General features: G+C 42.2%; 2 protein-coding genes across 5 annotated transcripts in view; one reads left to right on the top strand and one right to left on the bottom strand.

Annotated features, from left to right (window-relative positions):
* The window catches only part of gtf2ird1 (GTF2I repeat domain containing 1), a 43,780-nt gene extending 40,501 nt beyond the window's left edge, over positions 1 to 3,279 (top strand). For 2 of the 3 annotated variants that reach the window (XM_085289816.1, XM_085289815.1), the window contains exons 25-27: positions 132 to 169; positions 264 to 373; positions 2,316 to 3,279. In XM_085289816.1, the coding sequence (XP_085145942.1) occupies positions 132 to 169; positions 264 to 373; positions 2,316 to 2,384 (217 nt within the window). In that variant the 3' untranslated portion in view covers positions 2,385 to 3,279. The remainder of the gene's footprint in view (positions 1 to 131; positions 170 to 263; positions 374 to 2,315) is intronic. The other variant, XM_085289817.1, reaches the window with a different exon arrangement.
* Positions 3,280 to 8,081: 4,802 nt separating this feature from the next.
* On the bottom strand, positions 8,082 to 23,805 carry dtx2 (deltex 2, E3 ubiquitin ligase). 2 transcript variants are annotated; one of them, XM_085289809.1, is made up of 9 exons: positions 23,176 to 23,805; positions 22,126 to 22,711; positions 20,561 to 20,619; positions 16,015 to 16,248; positions 14,613 to 14,680; positions 13,560 to 13,727; positions 12,512 to 12,673; positions 11,195 to 11,284; positions 8,082 to 9,555 (listed from the first exon to the last, which is right to left on the bottom strand). In XM_085289809.1, the coding sequence occupies exons 1-9, from the start codon at positions 23,483 to 23,485 to the stop codon at positions 9,307 to 9,309; spliced, it is 1,926 nt and encodes a 641-aa protein (XP_085145935.1). In that variant the 5' UTR covers positions 23,486 to 23,805; the 3' UTR covers positions 8,082 to 9,306. The 2 variants fall into 2 exon arrangements, with proteins under 2 accessions (XP_085145935.1, XP_085145936.1); XM_085289810.1 differs by lacking the exon at positions 16,015 to 16,248 and having other exon boundaries at positions 23,176 to 23,804.
* Positions 23,806 to 24,146: the final 341 nt, after the last annotated feature.

The raw sequence follows: 24,146 nt of genomic DNA, 5'->3' as shown, positions 1-24,146 counted from the left end.
AGTCTGAATAGAGGGCTAATTAGAATTCAGGAATGTTTTTTATAGTTACAAAAAAAAGATTGTATCTTTAAAGAAACAAAAATGCAGCTACATCACCTAAAATGACCCGGCCTTTTCTCTCTCCTGTTCAGACCTTTTGCAGAAATCTGTAGCCAAGCTTGTAACACAGGTAAGTGTTACACAAACAACCTTCTGTTGATGGAAGTGAGGCTTTCTGTGCTGCGTGTGCCTCCAGAGTAAAAGCCTTTGCTTTGTGCCTTCAGTAGGAACAGACGCCTCCACTAATCGACGGAAACGCAAGAGAGTCCAGGAGAGCAACCAAGTGCCTGCCTCCTCCGACCTGGGAATATCAAGCAATCAGATTCCAGTGATGGTACATTAAATAAAATATATATTTTCTTCACCATATGAAATCATAAGCTAGTTGATGAATACTAGGACATCTTTATTCTTCTGTTCTTACTCACTCACACAGGTCCTTAAAGACTCTTAAAAACCTTAAATACACTTTGATTTCAGAGCTACAGCATGCTGGCCTGCTGTTAGGGCAAAAATGCACTTTAATAAGGAAGCCCCCCTTTACCTCGACTTAACTGTAGCTTCGATCAGTCAGAGAAACTCAAGCATTTAAGACGCCTAACAGAATGCGTATCAGCTTAAGTGCAGTGTATGTGGAGCATTTAGCTGCTGTCAGACGGCAGCCTCTGACATGTAACTGCAGCCATCACCAGTCCCGACAGGTGGCACAGCCTCTCTTCCTGTGACAGGTAGGTTTATAGTAGCGGTTTTAGCAAAGTGGAAGGTAAGCAGCGCAGCTATTCAGGACTGACTGAGAAAATGAGCGGTTATATATCAGCCGTGTCACTGACTCTGACGACACGATGTGTTAACGCGCACAAGGAGGAAAGGAACACAGCTAGCACTGCTAACGTTAGCCACGCTGTATCCAGGGATGTCAGGATGTAAAGTTTCAAACTCAATACTGATAACGAGGGAAACGGGGAAAACTTCGATGATCCATCATAACAGAACAAGATCCTGGCAGCAGGAAATAGGACAGGAGTTCCTTGTTGAACTTCCACGTAGGCTTCATGTATAACTGCGAGAGCTACAGCTCTGCTTGTTTTCTGTGCTTCTGGTGACTTGGTAGCATATTTACCATATTTATCCCTTTAATGTCTGGTAGATGTTTTAGAAACAACACATTATTAGACACAAATAGTTAAACTGATGCTCCCTGTTAATGTCCCAGCTCACACGTTAACTAGCCAGAACCACAATGGTACAATGATAACTGAACAAATGGAGAATGTAGCAGCCAGGTAACAGTTAAATGATGTGGTGACTGTTTAATGGTTCAGCGTCGTTGTACCAGGAACTTTTACTGACCTCTCAAATCCCTCAAAGACCAGGATGTCGGCGTTTACGATGCTTTGCAAAGGTTGTTTCAGCTTCGTTGCTACCACTTGGTTGTCTTGTTTGCATGCAGGCTTATTGCATCCTCGGCCTTTCCCTGGCATTTTGCTTCATAATGCAAAGTCTATCATGCTACGCCAGCTCACTGACTGTTGGTGTGTTCAGCTGCTAGTGAGGGGTGGAGCTGTGAACTGGAGAAGGCAAAGATGGCACTGTTGGTGTTTTTTGATTGATTGATTGATTTATTTTTTTTTGGGGGGGGGGGGGGGTGTAACCTTTTTGTACCCATTAATTTCATTTTTGTTACATCCCACATTTCTCTATAATTTATTCCTCGTAGTTTGTTTATTTTAAACAAATAAAATCATTTAAGGGGATGATGATGTAGAGGTCTCAAAACTCGTGGGTCAAATATGATACACTTCGCCTTATTGGGTTAAAGCACATCTAATATCAGATCAGTAAAAAGCTGATGGTCCTCTCCCCATAAGTTCATGTTTTCTCAATCTTCTTAATGCGATAACTTCAAAACAAGATGACGTAGGATTGTGAAATTGATACCACAGGTGCGTCTACTAGGAGGCTGAGGAGTAAATTAGTGACTAGGCACGTCCTTCATCTGTGGTGATACCTCCATACAAATGGGCAGGCTAAGCAAACCAGAGAGCTGGCATAAATTGGATAATTTAGAAAAAAGCCAAAAGATATTGGCGTGAAAAGGCAGGAAACCCCGGTCGCTGATGGAGTCGGAGTCGATAAAACACCTTAAACTGCAGTAGATGACTGTGTGTTCAACTGTAAGTACTGAAATGTAATATTAAAACAGGTTTAGAGGCAAGGTCAGCAACATTTTGCAGTAATGAAATCATTTTCTCCACCATTATGCTTCTTCCCTGCAGCAGTGGCCCATGTACATGGTGGACTACAGTGGAGTGAACGTGCAGGTTCCCGGGAAAGTCAATTACTGAAGGAGGAACCAGGGCGGCAGCAAAGGGATTCAAGGAGGAGTTTGTCAACACTCGCCACTCTTCCACAGTGCAACACTAACACTTTACCAGTGCTACAACTTAACGATCTCTCCAGACTGAATACAGAGAGCTGCAGGTTTGACTCTGAGAATGATGCTCGAGTGTTGAGGAACAACAGAATGTATGTGGGTCGAAACGTTGCAGGGCAGATGTCGGCTCGACGGGACTGCTATCAGCTGGTCGCGACAGTAATCTTGTTGTTTTTTTTACAAACTGCAAATATTACCGACGTCGTGTTATTTGCCCTTGCATTTTATAAAATGAGTCATGCTGTTGTTTTCCAGCATTTGGTTGCAATGTATTACTGACAGAAAATGTCTTTCATAATGATATGGTTCCATATTATTCAGATATTTGTACTTTTTATTTATTATATTTATTATTAAAATATAACATTATGTGCAGGGATGTAAAATATATTATTCTGTTACACAGCTCTTCGAGGAACTATCACAACACTAACAGATGCTACTAGCACTCAGTAACTACAGGTAACCGCTGAAAACATGATTAAAATGAAGTGTCTTAATTGGGTGTTGGGGTGACGGCAAGATTTTAGAAATTAAAGGAGACAAAACGGACTCAGAGTCTGCCCCACGGAGCAGGGAAAACCTCTGCTCGCATTGAAAACGAGACACTCGGTAAACAGCCTTTTTTATGTTAGCACTACATTAACGATTTGTAAAATATTGTCATTTTAAGTCAGCCTGAATGTATCATGTAAAGAAAAGAATGGTATGTTATTCTGCGGTGACTGTCTCTGGACTAACAATATTTAATATGCTGTACCTTAACGCCAATTAGGCCTTTGAAATAAAATGTGTTGCCTTGCACTTTCATTTTGTAGTAGTTTGTTTTGGTGTTGGCGAGGGGGGGGGGTCAACTTAATGAAAATGAAGAGGAGTGTAAAAAGCAAGAAGGTGGTGAGTTGAGCCCATAATGAGGATTAAATATGATGACAAATAACTAAAAGCTGTTAGTCTAGGCTTAAATGTCAACAACAGGAACCTGAATATTGTTACTGTCGCTAGCAAGTAAGCAAAATTTGTATTTATATTGTACCTTTCAAGATAAATATCACAAAGTGTTACAGAACAAACCTGCCGGAGCATAAAAACAAGAGGTCAAAAATATGTTTTTTTTTAAAACAAAGAGTTTTTAGCTGCTTTTTAACAGAATTACAATAATTCAAACGTGACAAAATAAAGGCATAAATAATAATTTTCAATTCAGAGTATGACACAGTGGAAGTCAACTTGGCAATGTTTTTAATTGGTAAACTATGAGAGAGCCAGAGATTTAATGTGAGCTTGCAAAGTTCTTGATTGAACATTTAAGAAAAGTGGCAAAGGGACCTAAAATTTCCATCAGGCAAAATCTGTCAGGGCCCAAACGAGGGCTCTTGTTTTTTATTGAGTCGGAGAAGACTGTCTGCTAACCCGTGCTGGGCTTGTAATATGTAACTGTAGGCTTGACATATACAACTGAATGTCATCTGCGTAGAAGCGATAAGAAATATCATTAGAAGTCCTCCAAATGTGCTGATTTTGAAAAATCAGTTCTTGAAATGTTAAGTTTCTACTATTTACTCAGTAGACAAAAATTAATCTATCAGTATTAAGTTTAATAGCTCAGTAAGGCCCATGGATATTTCTATTATAAATAATTATATAGTCATATTTACCAATCGAAGTTCTCATTTAAGCAGCCTTATTTTTTTCAAAAATAATATCTCAGTCCTTGATTTAGGAGAAATTGCTGCATATTTATGTCCTAAAGATTTCCGTCACCTATTCCATATATAGGAAATGGACGAGCCGCGTTTAAAGCTCTTTTCCCAGATTAAAACAACTAGTAACTTTAGTAATTTTAGTATTTTGGAAGAGTGTTTTAAACTCTACACAAATAATGATTTTCATTATATTTACTGTACCCCAGTACAACTCCATAAATGTGGGATAAAATGGCTGAAAACATGTGTCATTAGTAAATAAACATTATTTACTAGGACTGTTGGAGTTTGTAGTTTAGCACGCCGTTTAGTTTCCCACATTTGCTGTTATGTATTTAGTTCTGGTGACTGCGCTGGTTTTGTCAGTACTGGTTGGAAGGCCTGCTTTGCTTCCTCCTTTTCAGGTCCTAATTAAGAGCTGCTCCCTTCTAAAACAGGAAATGATGTCACCGGACAGACTAGACATCTGTCCAGGGTATACCCCACCTCTCGCCCTATGGGCCAGCTGAGATAGGCTCTAACCCCTATGAACCTGAACTGGATAAGCAGAAGAGGATGGATTGATGGATGGACTTCACCTGGAGCCTATTTAAGTTTGTTTCCTTCCAACATGGCTCTCTCTCCTGGAAGGCTGGAACTTTTCAGGCAGCCAATTTGGTTTTCTTTCCACTTGATTGCGTGTCATCCCTAATTTAAGTTGCGTGTTGGTTGTAGGTTAGCACCAGTTTTCTTCTTTTTCTCAGTTTATGATTAATAAATTGGCTTGGTGGAAGCTGTTGTTGTGTGGCTCTCCCTTCTATATTATTTCCTGCATGAGCCAGACAAAACAAGCTCGTTCACTGCAAATCTGCAAAATCCTTGAATGTTCAAGGCTGTGAAATCTATTGGGACTACAAAAAGACAGCATCCGATCCATAGGTCCACTATGTAGTGGAGCTATGGATAGGAACTTTAAAAGAGCCTTTAAATACTAATATTACAGCAGCACCATTCCACCTCCCTCTAAGATGCTGTGATTGGATGTGTGCAAAGTCTGTTAGAGACTGTAAAAAAGTGGTGAGCCAACTTTGTTGTAAAATTAGGAGTGAAATCCCAAATATTGGGAACATTTGGGATTTCAGCCCTATATGAACTCAGTTAATCAAAGGAATCCGTACACAGCAGTACACCATTCATGAAAAAGGTGCATTAAAAAATTGCAAAAGTGCAATTACTATTATGAAGGCGGAATCTGCCTAAAGATTACAAAGATATCTCTTCATACTGAGCTGTAAACTTGTATTTCAGCTCTAAAGTCGGTCATTTTAACACGAAAGTCCATGGGGATTGGCTCACCACTGCAGTCTGCCTCAAGTGGCCACTCCAGAAACTGTAGTTGCGTCCAACTGTTGGCTTCACTGTTCACCCGGAGAGGTCGCTGCCTCCTGTCTTCCAAATTCCTTTCAGTACACTCCACTTATCCACCAGCCTTCACAAAAATGTGCCCCAGTAGTTTTCACCTCATCCTGCTAAAAAAAGACAAACTGACTCACAGCAGCACAAACCTAACCTTCTTGGCAGGGAAACACGGGACGTTATTGTTGCTATCCATAATTCTCTGCTTGCTGCAGGTAACTTAAAGCAAAAAAGCTCTTCTGTGCACTTAAGAGTCCATTAAGACAGAGTCAAAGTGAAATACCCTGCCAAGCGGTCATGTTCTCCCCTTAACATTTCCACTAGAAATAAATGTTTGAGTGGTTAAAGGAACATTTATTTAGCAGGAAGCAATGGGTTCGTGCTCTGCAGCTAGATAACTAAAACTGCTCAGAAGGCACCGAGCAGTGCACTGAACACACAGGGCATACATAAAGACTCCTCGGCAGCTACGTCCTAAAGGCTTTGAAAGCACTTCTTGTTTAACAGCTTCTTGCTATGAATGATGGGAGCATAGAGTCACAACTAGAAAACAGAGATCCGTATTTGTGTTTCTTTTTAGCTCTTCTCGGTGGAATAAGCAGCCGTGGGATTGGGTGGCTGGGACTGAGCTATGTCTGAATCAAAACGTCATGGCAGATGTTGTAACAGGAGGGGCTGGATTGGTTTCTTAGCAGCATCTGGTGACCCAGGACCAGTAATAACCTGCAGCATTTCATACCCAGGGCCAAGTTTAAGCCCTAAAGCTGGCCCGTGTTTAAGCCTATTAATAAACCTGAACTCATGCCACAACTGGCGCCTAATGCAGGCACCTCACCTCTACTTGACCCATGCCTATTATTGCGTCATAACTAGGAGTGTTTCATGTTTAGACCAGTCAGTGGAATCCGATCAGAACACATTAATCCAGTGTCTGGAGTTAAACTGGAGGGGTTAGGTAGATAAAGCTTTTACATCCCCACTGAGCTTTAAAGGTACTTTATGTAATTTCCTTCTGCAACTTTAGATATAAATGTCACCACCAGGAGGTGGTGTTTTAACACCACCTCCTGGTGGTGACATTTATAGCTGATTTAAATTTATAGCTGATTTAAATGGCTAAATTACCTCCTCAACATGTCTCGAAGTTCTCCAGAGGCCTGGTGATGAACTAATCATTTGATTCAGGTGTGTAGACCCAGGGTGACATCTAAAACCTGCAGGACACCAGCACTCGAGGCCTGGAGTTGCCCAACCCTGGTTTAGATTATGAGTGTCAAACATAAGGGCTGGGGGCCAGATCAGCGAAGACTCTAATCCGGCCCTACTTAAAAGCTGTGGAAAACTTTTATAAGTTTTACAGCTTTATCTTTACTGATAAAGATCTCCCCCATGATACACCAAAATATTTAGGTAATAGATAAAAAAATTTAAATGACAGAAAATGTCATCTTTTTCCCTTTTTTTTTTTTAAACAATGATACACTGTAAAAATAAATAAAATATAATTTTCTGACAGGACAATCAAAGAGCTACAGCTCTGCAATTTTACATGTTTTTCTTACAATTTAAGAGATCAACTAATTTTTAAAAATAGTAATTTTTTTTAAACAGTTTCACTGATTTCTTTTCAGAAATTCATGTCAAAGTTTATGGGGATAATGTGTGGTGATAGAATCTACTTTTAGAGTAGGCCAGTCTGTTACTTAACTCACCTGATGCTATACTGATTTAAGTGTTGCCTTAATAGGTTTTTTTTTTTAGCTTCACAGACTTCAGGTACAAAAAGAAAAACCTTACTTCCTCATCTACATTATTCTGTATCCTCAAATGACTGAAGAGGTGCTCATGCTGGAATTTCATCGTCATGGCAATGGGGAAGCAGCTGATACACAGACTCATTTTATTGCAGCTCTGCATCTTTACCAGGTGCAGGTGAAGGCTGAAGATAAGAAGTCAAGGTGATAAGCGTTGCCAAAGAACCTTTACCTCCTCGCTCTTTGATGTTTGGAGACTCTTTGTTTTGCTGGCAGATGTATGTAGACTTGATGGACGTCCATCCCGTCCAGCAGTCCATCCCTGCAATCCCCGATGTGTCCTAGTCAGATACCAGAACCACCTCAGCTGGTTCCCTTTAATTGGAGGAGCTCCTCTAAGTGTACTGAGGCCACACTTCCTGCAAAGGAAACCCAGCTGTCGTTTCACCATAACAAACAGAAGCAAATAATCAGGATAATGCGTTTTGCTGTGACCACCATCAGACATCTCCCACCTTCATCTTCTTTCTGCCCTCTCTGGACGTGATTAGATGCCAATCTATAATGCTTCAGGGAGCCATGTATTGAGAGCCATTATCCATGATGATCACGTCGAGTGGTCATACAGCAGCTAATTAGCGGGGGTCGCATACAAGGACCTGAAGCACCTTAAAGTACAAAAACTGCAACACTACCCTGCAGACTGAAGCTTCATCAGCTCAAACAGATACTCGGATACAAGAGACGAACCAGGGCTCGTTTTGCATTATGTCTTTATTGCAGATATTTTTTTCCCCCCATTTTTTCTTGTTTGTATACATGTCAAGACTGAGTTGAGCGACTGTACTGCAGTACTGTGAGCAGAATAATGCATGTGAATACAGGAGGCGGCAACCCGCAGGATCTTTTTTTCTTTAAAATCGAGACGAGTCCGATGACCTTGATTGTCACACTAAAAATGTTCTCATCCAGAGCCGTTGTTTTGTTTTTTGTTTCATCTCGGCAGCCGTTTACACCTGTCTGGACAGGAGAACTGAGGTCGTCGGGGAGCTATACACCTTGTCCCCGTGTCACACACGGCAACACAAACTGTAAAACATTTAAGAGAGCGAACCTAACGTGGCGTAGGTTCTGCACATCCGAAAATAAAAAATAAAATAAAAAGTTAAATCAGACTGTTGTGAGTGCTTCTTCTCATCAAATTGTTAAATATATCACGGTCAGATCAGAAGTAGTGTCAAATGTTTTTTTAAACATATTTTTGTCTAATTCTTTTTTAGATTTATTTACAACAGTAAATATTGCCTCTTCTCATCAATACGGAGTTTGCTACGAGAGGTGTCCATGTCGCTGAGCTAAACGTGAACGTTTTCAGCAGAAACACTTTGGCATTAGTTACCAATTTAAAAACAACAGAAGAAGAAGAAGAAGAATAATTGCCCTTTATGGGGAGATCGCACATCTTGCCAGCTAAATGCAGCGTCAGAACTAAAGTGCTTGTGAGACCTTTTATCCCCAGTGTAAGCTCTCATTCTCATGGAAACCGAATGAGGGGATATAGATGAGGCTTGATGAGAAAAAGAAGAGAATAGAATAAAACAAACAAACAAACGGACGGACGGACGAACAAATAAACAGAAAGAACCTCCAGCTGATGGAGGTTTGATGGAGGGCTCAGTCAGTGGAGCCCTGCTGCTTTTTTCTTGTTTTTTTTTAATCTGAGTCCAATCTCCTGTAACACGTGATGCAACCAAACAATTCTACTCCAACTGTGTCTCCTCTCAAAGAAGATTCAAGGCTTTTATTTAGCTCACTTTCCCTCCCTTCGCTCACTCCATGAGGTTTGGGTGGACGCTGACATGAATTTATTAACACAGAGATGTTGCAGGAAGTCCACCTGGGCACAGAGCAGAGGATTCAGGAGGGTTAACTCTCGATGGGTTAGCGGTGAGTGGAAGCGTGCGAAGCTCGGAGCTGAGGCCTAGCTGGCGCCGCTGCCGCTTCCTGGGGGTTTGAGGCAGTCCTCTGTCACGCCCTGAGAGGCCAGCTCAGACAGAACATTGTCCAAATAGTTGGGGTCAGGGTAGCCGTGGCCCGACAAGTTGGACATCATCTCGGTTTTGTGGTGGATGCCGTTCCACACCACTGTGTCGGGCTCTCCGGTGGTGCTGGACGTTCCCACGGTGAAGATGAGACGCCGCATCCACGCCACCTTCAGCAGCTCGAGGACCTTTACAGCAGAAACACAAGGAACGCTTGTGAGACACGGCTGGATTTGAAATTTATCATCTCATCATTTTCCAGCCTTTAAAATATAGATTTGTTACTTTTGTTTGTGTCACTGAATAGTTCACAGCTCAATTAAACAATTGTTCAATAACTTAAGACGAGTCTGGTTCTGTGAGAGGTTTCTTCCTGGTAAAAGGGAGTTTTTCCTTCCCACTGTTGCCATGTGCTTGCTCATCTGGTCTTTAAGTGATGACTTATGAACCCTGCTACCGGGTTTAAACTACTCTGCGTTTATTAAGGCCGTTAGGGTTTTTTTTTAACATGCTTTAATGCTTTGTATCTTGTTCTATTTAATCTGAACAAGCCCCTAAAAAAGAAAAAAAAAGAAAAATCAGTGATAACTGTCGGCCTCTCTCGGTTTTATTTAACATTATTCATCGGCAGCACGTTTGAAAGCTCAGATTTTAAAACCTTACGATGTAACTACAGCCCAGCTGTAATATTAATGACTAACCTCGTATTGTGGATGGATTATCTCAGTTGTTCTCCTGACTGAAGTTTGGTCCGTTTACAGCATCCTGCCATGCGATTGCATTTGTCCCTAACCATCGGGAACCCTCATGTTAACTTTTATTAAGTGGAAAAAAGTTAGCGTTCATCCTCCAGCTTCACTGTGTTTATGTTATGCTAACATCACTGTGTTGCTAGCGATCACGTAGCACATCATTATGTACCAGCTAGTCCAACTTCAGTAACCCTACAAACGTCACTGCTGTTTAGTTTTTCTTCATTTATGTTGGAAGTGATAGCAGAGCTGTACGTTTTAATTTTTTCAGAAATCTGTCAGTCAGAACATGCTATATCGTGTTTAGGTGGAAACTACCGAGCTAACTTCCTGCTAATTGTGTTAAATTTCATAGAATCTGTTTTTATGGATGGATTTTATTACAGATAAAATAATTTAGACAGTTTGTAACTCTCAGTAATGCTGCAGTGTTCCTTTGACTTTGGGACCTGAAGTGGAGTTTGGACCCTAATGACGTCAGACTTAAACGACCAGATGTCTAATTGTTGGGGTTTTCTCCGTATTATTTTAGGGTCTCTAACTTTTACCTTCTTTCCATTCTTGTCTTATTTAATTATCTGCAAGCAAACTGGTCTCATTGCAGTCCAGACCTGAATCCATCCATGTATTTCATTATGGCATGAAAAACAAAATACATCATTGAGGTCATGAACTGTAGCAGAGAGCCTACATTATAAAAATACAATACGGCTGTGTCCCCAACGTGGGGATATTTTCATGATCTCACATCCATGCAGTGCAGGCAGCGCTCACCCGCCAGCGTCTGCTGCTGGAAATGAGTCTGCGGCGCGGCACAGATAAACTACAACTGGAATAATTTAATCCAATTTTCCATTAGTGAATTACATAAGAGATTATTTATAGACTCTAAAGAGTACGACTGTGGTTACCAGTGAAGACGGCATGAGGCACTGATGCACCATGAAAACAACACAGCCCTATAAATGAGCACAACATTAATGATAACAGCGCGATGGAGTCCTCGTGGAGCACTACGCCGATGTTTGGGTAGATGACGTTCGCCTGTCGAGTTCCAGCAAGTTGATGTTCTTACCTTTCTGCCCTTGTCGTTGTCTGGCAGGAAACAGAAGCGAGGGAAGCCTCTACAGGTGTACGGCTGGCCTGGGTTGGGATGCTCGGGACCCTGGTGACAAGGACACAAAGTGACTGATGTTAAGTTATAAAGCTTAATACAACAGAGAGAGAGAGAGAGAGGTCACTCGGAACAGTCGGATAATCTAATCAAAGATTTTGCAGATTGTTAACAGTAAACCAACAGATCGATACAAACTGCATTTAAGTGCTTACAACTTCAGGCCGGCTGTGTATGTGGAGGTTATAAATAAATACATAAAAGTCAGATTTACAGACAGAAGAAATTGCGAACGAAATTGGGCTTTCTTTCCTAAAACCCTGTAATAAAAGGAGGAAGTAACTCTGAGCCGTTCACAGCAGCATGCAGGAAAAGGCTCTTTAGCAGCAAAGCCGAGCATCAGACTGTTAAACTACTTTAGAAAGCCCTGGCTAATGGTGAACAAGCTGTCGTCCAGGCAACAGTTTTTCTTCCAGTCATCCTCTAATTAGACGTCCAAATGTGCTGGCGCAGACACAGACAAACATACAAAAACACTCCTGAGTTCGAGATTCCCCTCATGCTTCTGCTCCTAGTATGAAACTGAGGAAAATTCGTCGAGATACAACAGAAAGATGGTCTTTCCTCCTTTTTCCCAGCTCTCGTGGAAGTTGTGATCATGGCCCACATTGAGGATGGTCTGACAATGGAGTTGTTGCAGGAGTTTTGACCTTTTTGTCTTGTTATTGTAACATTGTATAACATCAGTAACTGGTCTACTTCTAAAGTACAAGTTTCTATGATTCTGGTTCCTTTTAACTATTCCAGGAGCTTCTTTTCTCCAGGGACAGCAGACGAATCTGTGCTATCGATTTTGACACCCTGTCAAGTCTAGCAACAGCAGATTGTGTCCAGTATCTGAACAATCTGCCTGAACATGCTTTTTCGGCTGGTGAGGATCTGCTCTGATGTATGGCTTGGAGATGATGTAGCTAACAAAATAACAGGAGGTGGAGGTGGCAGAGTTGGAGATCAGGAGATTTTTGCTAGGAGACCAGAAGGGAGAGGATTAGGAGTGAGTACATCAGAGGGACAGCTCGGGCTGAGACACGTGGGACATGTGCAAATGGGGGACAGTGGATATGCTGAACAAAGGATGATGATTGAGGAGGAAAAGAGGAAGACCTCAGAGAAGATTCATGGATGTAGCGGAGGAGCACATGCAGAGGGTTGGGGTGGAGGGTGAGATGGAGGCAGAGAAGGAGCAGCTGAAAGAAAAAGAAGCACCAGCAGCAGTACCTGTATGCCGGGTGGTATGCTATAGATTATCTGGATGGTGCCGCAGTCTGGATGGCCTGGCAGCGACTGTGCGATGCTGTATATTTCCATCTTGCCTTTCGGCTGGGTGCCCGTCTTCTCGCCGTAGATTGTCTTACACGAGGGGCACTGCAAGCTGCCATCCTGAGGAGGAGGAAGCGAAGACACCAGAGAGCCACGTCAACCAAACCATCAGTAGAAACAAGCAGAAACACTCAACAACTTCCTCATGAGTGGATCATGATGCAAGAGCAAGTTTGAAGGAGCAATCAATGAGCAGTAAATGAGTCGGCTGGTCAATCGAGAGAAAATTAATCACCAATTATTCTGTTTGTGGCGGAAAAAAAAAAGTAAAAGTACAAAGATTGAACTTATAGACTTTGTTTCAGGGTATTATTCTCTGAAGTAGAAATTCATCCTAAATGCTATTCCACATATCTACATTTGAAATGACCTGAAACAAACATGGCAGAGGCGCTAGTGCTGTAGCCAGGACCGGCTTCCTGGCCATCAGACTTACAGACTCTTACAGTCAGCATCTTTCCATCTTCGGCCTTAGTAGAATCAACACCAGTTGGGAAATTGTTTTGTTGGTGATGTTACAAATGTTGGTGATGCTGCTCTACTCCCCCAAACCGCTGTCACTACATGTCTGCGGCCACATGATGACAGATGTAGCTACCAACATGCCTAGTGATACAGAGAAATTAGTATGCCCATAAACTAGTGCCAAATCCATTAGAGGTTTTCACACTTAGCCGAGATAAAGCTGGGGCGAACAAATAAGGTAATCTATGGGTGTGGGTTGTTGTTTTTTTTTACTTCCTCTGGCTTCCTGTGGGGTGGGGGGTTTAATTTATGCAACTTCTGACTGTACTGCTGTCTCTCTTGGGCAGGACACTTTTTTAAAGATGTTTTTAATCTCAGGTTTTTTTACTGGTTAAATAAAGATTAAATAAAAGTCCTCACACGGTTGTGGTGGTTTTCGTCCTTCAGATCTGAGGCTACACTGCTGATAAAAGTCTCTTACCTTCGTTCCATTGTTGTACATGGCCAGCATGCAGAGCATATGCAGGGTGTGCCCACATTTGATGAATTTTCCCACAGTGTCTGGCTGGATGCTCTGGCCTCCCTCCTCTGTGGATGGGGTCTCGTAGCCAGATGGGTTGGACAGTTGGTCCATGCAGATAATACAGTCCTGAAGGTACATGAGATATCTATGCTCAGAGCAAAATTACACAACACAAACTCACTTCACAGAAACTTATTTACCATTCGGCTCAACAATCACTATCGAACAAGACAGCTGAGATAAAACAATTTTTGTGCTGCATTCAGTTTTGAATTGTGGTTCTCTATTAAGTCCAAACTCAGTGTTTAGTTAAGCTTGAGCCGAGACAGCAGAAAGTCTTTTGGTCTAGGAGGACACGCAGAAACAGCTACAGGTGTCACAACACAGGATACGGTGGAGCTACAGGTGTCAGAATTAAAAATGCTAAAGTTTGATTTGGAGTAACCAAATTGGGAACATTAGAGAGACAGCTCAGGTTGAGCTTTGGAAAAAAAGTTAGAGAGACATGATTGAGATTGTTTGGACATGTGCACAGAGGAGGGATGGTGCGTATACTGGGCAAAGGATGGGAAGAAAAGAGGACAACCACAGATTTCTGGAGTGACAGAGGAGGATGCTGTGGTGTGATGATCCGCTGTAGCAGCCGCTAAAGGGAGGAGCGCTAAGGAGAAAACAAAGTCTGGGAATAATTCCCAACCAGATTATCTCTTATACTCTTCAAGTTAAAGACAATTTGCGTGGACATGTTATCAGACGTGGGGCTTGAACCAATGTAGAAGTGGTAAAGGGTTATTTACTCGAATTACATTTAAAGATGATGGAAATCCAGTAACAAAAAGACTGACGTTGAGTGTTTAACGGCTAATTGTGTAAAATATTTTTGACCTCAATACTGACCAAAAGAATCATTAATCCGATTCATGCAAGAATTGTTCATCAAAACAATAAATGAACTTTTCTTTCATTTCTAACAGATCTGGGAGTAGACGGGGGAAACACGGAAACATTTACCTCGTCTTGTACTCCAGCCACCACCTCCATGTAGCGCTGAATCACCTCCTCGGGTCTCTGAGTTGATGCTGAAAGAGGAACAAAAGGAGAAAATGCAAAGTCAATGAGCGATTGAGTCAAAACAGGCCAGTCCACAAGCATACAAGAAGCAGCAAGAAGAGAGATTCTGATGAGATGAAATGAAATGGTTTGTGTCACAATCTCAAAATACAATTTCAGTCAGACATTTCCCATGTTTAACTCCAGCTACCATTAAATTGTGTCCAATTTTGACCAACATCCTCCAATCAAGAACCAGCCGATGTAAATATGTGATGCAGAGGGAAGACGTGAATGCTTAGCAGAACAACGAGCATTAAATGTTGATTGGCAACATGAGACATTGAAACAGACACTGTCTGCATTTTTCTAACATATTCTCTCAAATGCACAAGCGTGAGTGTCAAGTCTGTTTAGGAAAGAAAACTCTGCGAGCTAACTAAACGCTCATCCTCATCGTTTTACGTTTATTGAGTAAGACAGCTCCATTTAAATACAGATTTTTAAAGATCGAATAATTCTTCCCAGCTGAGAAACACAAAAAACATTAACTTCACTGACCCGTTTCCAGACTCACTGTGCTTCTAATCGCTGACACGTGACCTGTTTATTTTAACAAGCGGCTGTGACAACATAGAGAAACAAAGAACGGCAGCAATAATGTGAAAGTGACAGGTAACATATTAGCCGAGTGACACCAAACTACAGAAAATGAGCAAAGCCCATTTAACACACACCGAATCAACCTCCAGCAGCTTTTTCTTTCAAATGTCGTTTTGCATGAGAAGCTGGAACGGTACCAACATTTTGTCCTGATGTCATAAGCACCTAAACACCCCTAAACGACGACCTGCTGCTGTAATAAATATGTTACAAATGAAAACAAACGCCACCATAAGCCGAGAGAGTGGCTCCACTCTGAGCTGCTTGGCAAGATATTCCTCTTATCTGCACTTACTGCCCCCCACAGACTATTTACTCAGGTTTTTCTTCCTGTAGTTTATCACCCATATCTATACACTTGTATTTAGAATTGAAACATTCTGCCAGAGAGCATCTTTTTGCCGCATTTAGCCAACTTAAGGCAGACTTAAGAAGGAAGTTAAAGCTAATGAGGTGCAGGAGTTGAAGAGCCTGAATGACACTGGAGGGGGAAACAGCAGAAAAGCCTGTGATAGTTGAATCAAAGCCAACACAGATAGTCAGTACACTTGCGTGAAAGTGAGTCAATGCAGGATTTAATGTTCCTCAAGCGTGTGGTGCTTGAGGATGAAAAGCAGATCACAGGACGACGATGATGTTGATGAGAGGAAAAAAAAAAAGAAAAAAAGGTAGATTTGAGGACTGATGGTGTGGTAGCTACCTCTCCTGTGCTGCCTCTTTGCTCTCCTAACTGAACTGCTGGTGCTGGTGCTGCTGCTGCTGTGGGGCTTGATGGGCCTGCTGGCTGGGGGAAGGAGAGGAGGAGGAGGAGGAAGAGAGAAAGGAGCAGGCTGCTGATGCTGTGGCGGCGGATGCTGCTGCTGCTGCTGAGGGAGAGGGGCAGAGGTGAAGTGCACGCCGAGTCCCACTGCTGACATCAAAATGGAGGCCATGCCTGGAAGTGGAGGGGGGTAGGGTGGGGGTTGGTTTAGGTTGAGGCGGGATGGGACAAGGCAGAGTGGGGCAGGTGAGCAAGGCAGGAGGCAAGTGGAGATATGCAGGAGGCAGAAGGGAACAAATCAAGAGGTAGCAGCAGCTGACGCGCCCACATCGAGCCTTCTCCATACACACTTACAAAAAACATCACACTCAGACGGCAGAGATTTTCAAATTAAACCCATACTGTTCATGTTCAACAAATTAATCTGGTTTACTGTGGCTGTCCCTCGTCTTAAATCCACTGTGCTGATTGCGAACACGGCTAATGTTGCTGCAGTGGTGACATAAATCTCATCAGCTAAGGGCAAAACACAGGGCGTCCTGGTGCTAGCAAAAGATTCACTGGGAATCGACTGTGCCCACAAGCTCCAAGTCTGACCAGTCGGGCCACAGGGAATGATTTACAAGAGCGCAATAACCCTCTGCAATGTGGAGTAAAAGCTTCAATTTTACGATTAAGTGCGGTACCGTTTAAGGACAGGTAAAAATAGAACTTCCATTCTCTTACAAATGAAGAAGTCAAACTCAAAAGAAACAAAAGTAAAACACTCGGTTGAGTGCAGTCAACCGTTTTGGCAGGTACAGCCTGACTTGGGCTAACTATTAGCAAAACATGGGCCTCCAGTTGTGCTACAAAACTGCTGCTGCTCAGGAGTTTTCTGGTCACTGAGTCTCTTTATTCTGATACTGATTAACAAGAATATTTAACACAGTTCAACTAAGACCTGAAGATGTTGGTTGCTGAGGACACGATGAAGGCTACTGCACGCTCATGCATTTGCACACCCTGCTTTAGCCACTTTACTCTAAATGAGACCAAAACACAAAAAATCAACATCATGACCCAACTAGACTTCAAACTAGTGACTGAGATTACAAACTCATCACAAAAGTGTTTAGTAAGGTCACAGATCCAGTGAGTGGTGGGTTAGTTTTACCATAGACATCTATAGACTACAGTTGTTTTTCCAAACAGAAGAGTCGCCCCCTCCTGTTCACTAGAACGAACAGATGTTAACTTAACTTTGGGCATCTTTTAAATGCAGCCTACAGCTCTGCTCAAAATTCCATATTTTATAAATGTATTTACATTTTTTTTTTTTTAATTGGCCAGTTTTTCCTTCAAGGTTGTCTCTTTGGGCACCTCTGAATCACTTCCAGCCCACTGGAAGTCCTGTTTTTACCACTTTTAATGGGCGTATATGCAATTTCACCACGCAAGTCAAACTTATCTCTGCTCAGTAGCATCCTTGGTGATCAGAGCTGCATCTCCAAGATTGACTGTCAATGCAGATAGAGGCTGGCATGATTTTTGAGGAATATGGATTGTCACCAAGTCATTAAAGACAAAAAAAATCAAATCGTTTATGGATGGTAGGATGACTGCTGTGAAATAACAAAAATGGAAGACGACACCAAGCATCAGACTGATAAAACATGAGGTAATGAGATTAGATGCCACTGAAGATGATTACAGCCGCCAACAAGTCTTAAACATTACTCCACTACATAATTAAAAGAAAAGAAACTTGCCACTGGTAAAGCTAGCATGTCACAACTCATAATTAAGCGTTCATCTTTGAAGAACAGTTCACTGGTTCCCCGTGAAAATCCAGTAGTATTGTTTTTATATTCTGGCTGTACTTTAATATCCCGAGAAATCTGAAGGACAAAATTAACTGCAAACTATCCAAACTGTAGCCCCTAGATGCTAACACCTGACCCACAGAAAACCGGATCTTTCACTCCCACAAAAAAAAAAGGTTATTTGAAATCCAAAGGTTCCAAAATCAGGTGTGCAGGAAGAGGTGCAGCGCTGCTCCAGGAGACAATCTTGAAGCAGAGACTGATGCCTTTACAGCTTGTTCAATCTTCTAGCTCCCCTGTTTTCCAGTATGAAAATGGCAGGCTAGTGAAAACCAAAGCAACGTTCATGCAAACAGTTGCATGTGTTGGTCATTTGATGTAAAGATAATTTAATTTACTTTAAGCGTGTGTCTGCACCAGTCTGTAACAAAGCTAACGTGGGAATGAGTTCGAGTCAATCTCAAACCAGGAAATTAATACATTTGTTTATTTTATATTCTTGACAAAACTGTACAAACTACAGTTCTTATTCCTATGAATATTCATTCCTGAACAAAGACCATTAAAGCTGTACATTTGGAGGAGAAACTGTAAGAGTGACCCTCCATTTGAAACTATTTCCTCGGGTCTCAGTTCAGCATTTTCACTAATGAGGTTCTGGTCCACTTGCTTCTTCCGGGCTGATTGTATTGATTCGGTTTGTCATAGCACACAACCTGACTCATAATTTTTAGGAGTGAGCAGCAGAGAACAAAATAATGCATTGCTTTTCATTTCTGCCATTTTATGACAATTACAACCTGCTGATGTACTACATCAAACTGCACTCAGATTTTACCACCTCAGGAAAATCAATGTGCTAAAAATATGTGACAATGAGTCATTCATAAGTGGGAAATAAGGTGTGAAACACTATGCTCAAAGTTTTATTTATAACATATTTAATAATGAGAAAAAAAGAGAGCACACCACCTGGATTAGACAGGACTTCACAAGTGTTAATAAGCCTTTGGCTGCAAACAGTCTTTCGATACCTTCCAATTACATCAAACAAATATGATGGTGTCACCACTTCTTATGCTTATCTGCTTGTTATGCTGGAACCAAAGGCACCAACCACAAACACAGCTACTCAAATCAGCCGAGGTGAGTCCAAGGTGGCAGCTAGCGGCTGTTGGCATGACAGTGTGGCTGTGACCCTTAATTAAAAACAGGTGATTGAGAAAGAAAAGGCTATCCTTTACAGTTGTTATAAAGAATGAAATCAGAGACAGAGACCAAAGTAGCTCATTATAACTGGGCTATAAATCATTGGAAGTCTATGGAGGTTGACTCGGTTTTGTAGAGCCCCAAGTAGCCATTAGTAAATAGTCAGAGTAAATTATTACACATAACAAATGTTAGGAATATCTGTTTATGTTTAATGTGCCTGGGGGAAAAAAGGCAGATATATCAGATTCTTAAATCAAGAAATATCGGCATTGCTTTTGGTCTCAAACATCCCTTATCAGTTGGACTGTCGTACAGTTAAATCGAGTTAGTATTCTGGAGTCAATCAAATTTTCACTTTAGGATTTTTGTAGTCTGAAAATGTATGGTCATAACAATATTACTCCACCATCTATATAAAATGTGGCAAAGACCAGCAGTCAAATTTAGAAATTGCTTTGAAATACTGGCCTTTTAATTAAGCTAAGACATGAAGCATGCAGATATGTTGTCAAACATAGCAGGATTCTGCATTTTCATTTTTAGGAAAATACTACAGAAATTATGAAAAAAATAATAATTATACGTGGTGATCCTGAGATTGCTTGAAACATTAAGTCAGAGATTCACCACATTTCTTCTTTCAGCTGCTCCCTCCATCCCACCCCATCCCTAGTATCCTCCTCTGTCACACTGACCTTTCGCATGTCTGCCTTCACTACAAGCTTACCTCAAATGAAACACATTGGGCCTTGTCAAAGTCAAGCAGGGTCTCTACACATGCAAGCAGAAGAGTGTGTGTTGCCTTAGTTAACAGACGTTTTTCTGTCCTTTCTGGCCATTTTAAAATGAATTTTTAAGCTTGAATAGTAGTGTGTTCTTATCACGGTGCTGGCGATTTTCCTTTTGGCAGAAATCCAAAACCTCTTTGCTGTGCACCAAAGTTGTATGTGCAAGAAAAACCCTGCAATTGCGCATCCAACTATTATGTTGTTAGAGACTTAAGAGATCAATCAAAAACCAGAGCTGGGTGGGGTTGTGGGGGTCCACAGCTGTCTTATAGGATCAAGTCTGAATGCTGAAGTTAATCATGCTTTTGCATGGAGAGCCAAATGTTCTGCACAGCATGAGGAAACTTGTGTGAGCTCACACTCACACACAAAATAGGGCTGTTTCAGAAGCTGTTTTTAGGTACACTGCTATGACAAATGGGATGGTATCAGTTAAGCCTCTCTCTGATGTTTGCTTAACATTTAGGGTGCGCACATTTTTATTTTTACCTCCCTCCTTCAGGCTTTTCCTGGCACATTTTTCCTAAACAGACGGACACTCACAGGGAAAACAAATGCAGTGGAGTGGCATCTAAAATACTAACAGTCTACTGAATAAAACCTGAAACTGACTGAGAGGTGTACTGAAGGATAGACAGAGCAGGGGTTACGCTGAGGATGGATGGTCAGTGACCCATTTACCTGCTAGGGCAGAGCTCACGCTGGTGGATCCATTCAGCTGCACAGAGATGGAAGGAACACTGGAGGGCAGGAAACAGAGACGGTGACATTCAGTCAACATAAAAATAAAGCAACAATGAACCAGACAGGAAGAACAAAACAAGAACTAAGAACCTTTTTAGTTTTCAATGCAATCAGAGAAAAGGAAAAGCTTTGGCACTAGATCCAGAAGCAAGAAAATTAGACCTGTCAGGGAGTAACTGCATAAGGCTTATTTACCTTTACTGACTGTCTCCAGCTCAGTGAATGACTAATTATCCATGTCTAAGACTGATTAACAACAACTCAGCAGTGACTGCATGTGCACAGAGCAACCAGGGAGCGTGACTCTGCAGTCAATACACAGATGGATATGTGCCCAATGAATGTGTTTACTTTGCAACAGGAGAAAAAGAAGCAGCTGTCAGTCCTCGAGTATGATGGAGCGCTAAACTAAATCCAGTTAAAGGGCTGCAAAAAGGCAACACTGACTCAGTGCTGAGGTGGTACTGGTCCATTTCTGTAGCCAAAGAGCTCTGTGCACTACAGTCTGAACAACATATTGCTTGAATGAATATGGGCTATGACAGCATGTCCGCAACTGTAAAAATAAAGATAGTAATACAATTGTTCATTAAGTTAAACATAAGAGTACAGTGACTGACCTTAAACTTATAAATACAATTCAAATGAAAAACAAAATAAAGGAATTGAAATAGAGGTGAGGATGATGGTGGTTCCAGACTAACGGATGTTTTTGACCATGCAGTTCATGTTACAAGGGCACCCGCCAGGAAATTTGCTGGCACAGATGGGGCGAAGCGAGCCCCAGGCGGCACAGTGACCCAGGAGAGCCACACAGTGAGCAACAGAGAGCTGAAGCCGGCTGCCAAAGAGGGAGAACACCACAGGCAGCCGTGCCCCAAAAGGGTGGAGTTACTCAATGGACAGGAAGCTTGCAACATTTTTTTCAGTCATAAAAAACTTGGCAATTAAAGTACTTGAAAAGGAGTATTATGATGTACTATTACACAATAATAATTATTTTTTCCATGCATGGGTGCGCCTCCTTTAGCATCCACACCCAGGAGTTAAAAAAATTTAATTAAATACATGGCAACAATTTCTCTTTTTAAAGCATGTAAACATTCACCGCAAAGATTTAGACAATTCTTTTGTCTACTGAGCAACCATGTTTTTAATACACTAGTTTTAATTTCTAGTGGCTAAAACTCAGCGTGCAAAAAACATTAAAGCCCAGAGAAGCTGCAAGTAAGCTTTCTCTGCTAGCTGGAACAAAAGGAAGGGAGGTCAGTGATGACACAGACAAGAGTCACAGGAAGTGAGCCAAAGCAAACATACCAATGAAGTACTGGAGCTACAGATCTGTTTTTTTTTCTGCCTTTCCTGTTTTACAAGAAAGGTCAACACTGACAGAGGCAGGAAAGACAAAGAGGAAGAGGAGGAAAGCAGACAGAGGACCTTGTAACATGAACCCTGCACATCTATCCAAATCACACAATCTAGGATAGGTATCAGATACCAACCTTAACCCATTGGCACTGGTAGAGTTGGTCAGAGGTGCAGAAAGTTGACTGCCAGATGTCGGTGGAGCCCAGGGGCTGCCCCAGGACATGCCACCAACTGAGAGAGGTCTCCTGGGGTACGGGGAGTAGACAGAAGTAGGATGAGCCGCCACAGCCCTTCCTGTGCCTTGAAGACTAGGCCGGTTCAGACTCCCTGACGAGAAGGAATGTCGCGAACGGCTCGGCATGGGTCCGGTGCTGCTGTGGCTTAAACACTGCTGGCAGGAGCAGGCGGGGCCCGAGGGGATAGCTGGGGGTCCGGAAGAAGCCAGCGGGTAGGGGAGGTTGCATTGGCGTCGCACCTGGCGTCTGAAACCCGTCGATTTGTTAACCTGCGCCAGAGATGTGAGATCCACTATATAATTGTATCCATGGGGGCCCAGATCTGCTGTGCCTTGGCGAGCCTGATAGCTGTGCTCCAAAAGGATAGAGGTTCGCGTCTCATATGGGGTCCATCCTCCTTCATCGTTGGCCCATTCCCAGTAAACACCACTACCAAGGCCGGAGGACTGGGCAAACAGAGACCGGCGTACTGACCGGGTCTTACCTGAAAAGAAAAGAGGCACATTGATTTTTAGTGAATAAACGGAATTAAAACTGCAACGTTGTGTGTGTGTGTTATGTTTTTAAGACATAAACGAAAAGCCCCTTGTTCATTCACTTGTATGCCAGAACTAATGACACATTACATACATGGCTATGACTTAATTTTAAACACACATACAGACACACAAAATTATGACAGTTTAAGACACACCAAGCATCTTTAGATGTTAATCTCACAATGTTGTGACGTATTTCATGATTTGTAGCTAGGTTCACGTAAAAATGTCGCTAAAGAACTGTAACTTTATGGATACTTCTCAGCTTATATGAATCATAACAACAGCGCCCTGCAAGCTAATGCTAGCCGGCTAACGTTACAGCCAACCGGGCCTGTGAGGTTTGAGGCAAAACTGTTAACGAGGAATAAACGTTAAGGTCATGCCATGACGTGTTAGATATGTTTACCTGTGTCCTGTCGAAACTGCTTCAAGCTTGGTATGTCAATGAGGTAAGGCGACAGGCTGGGGTCTGATTGTCCGAGACAGATGCTCGTAGAGCCGGGTGCTCCTCCTCTGTGGCCCCGCGGTGACAGACAACGCTCGATGTAGGCGCTCACCTGGCCGCTGTAAGGCCGCCAGTAACCCTGGTCATCCTGCCATTCCCACACCGCTATCATGGGCTGAGACTGCCCGACAGATCCAGAGGGTGTAGCTGACACAGGAGGCCCGTTTCTAGACCCGTTTACCCTGGCACAGGACCCAGACACAATTGCCATTTTCGCCAAAACTAGCCCGAAGCTAACAACAACTCGTTCTGGTTAGCTAGTCAACCGTTTGTGGCTGCGACGAAGACAAAGTGTGCTAGCTGGGCTAGCTTGGCTCGTTAAAAAATTCCATTGTGAATGTGTTAACGCGCCTTTGAGGAAGCTATGAGGTAGGTATCAGTTGGTAAACACTCCAGATAAACACATAAGTACATGTTTGCGAAGCTAATGCATTCACACGGTTTAGCAGTACATGGTTAACGTTAGCTTTGTTGCGGCGTTGCCAGGAATCCGTCCTTCTTCTGCCGCTGCGTTCAGGGACCGTCGGTAATATCACAACTCAGCTCGTCTCAATCTGAAACAGAAAACGTACAGAAACCGTAGGTTTCCCTTTCTGAAAGCTATATTTATTTTAGACCACAGTGACACAGACTATGACTGTATTTAATATCCTTTTTTGTTGTGATTTTTTGTTTTGATTAATTCTTTCGGTTAAGTATTAGATTCATTTTTTTATTTATAATGTAAAGGGTGGAATATGTCAGCGGCAAGATTTAGGGCAAAAATACAATACAGCGATAGAAATACTTGACACAGAGACAAGCGGACATTCCAGTATCAATAGACACAGGCACCAATGCCCCATCACAAAATTTATATTTTATACTAAGAA

The sequence above is a fragment of the Mchenga conophoros genome, linkage group LG10 (assembly GCF_057382185.1).
Source record: "Mchenga conophoros isolate Kocher_MC1m ecotype Shallow Benthic linkage group LG10, M_conophoros_male_GT1.1, whole genome shotgun sequence".
Classification (NCBI taxonomy): Eukaryota; Metazoa; Chordata; class Actinopteri; order Cichliformes; family Cichlidae; genus Mchenga; species Mchenga conophoros.
This window is presented reverse-complemented; position numbering and strand designations above follow the sequence as displayed.

Coding starts and splice junctions, on each gene's coding strand:
- dtx2 (XM_085289809.1), bottom strand. CDS start 23,485: ATGGCAATTGTGTCTGGGTCCTGTGCCAGGGTAAACGGGTCTAGAAAC. Junction 22,712..23,175: donor GCAGTTTCGACAGGACACAG/GTAAACATATCT, acceptor TTTTCTTTTCAG/GTAAGACCCGGTCAGTACGC. Junction 16,249..20,560: donor CGTGAGCTCTGCCCTAGCAG/GTAAATGGGTCA, acceptor CTCCACTTCCAG/GCATGGCCTCCATTTTGATG.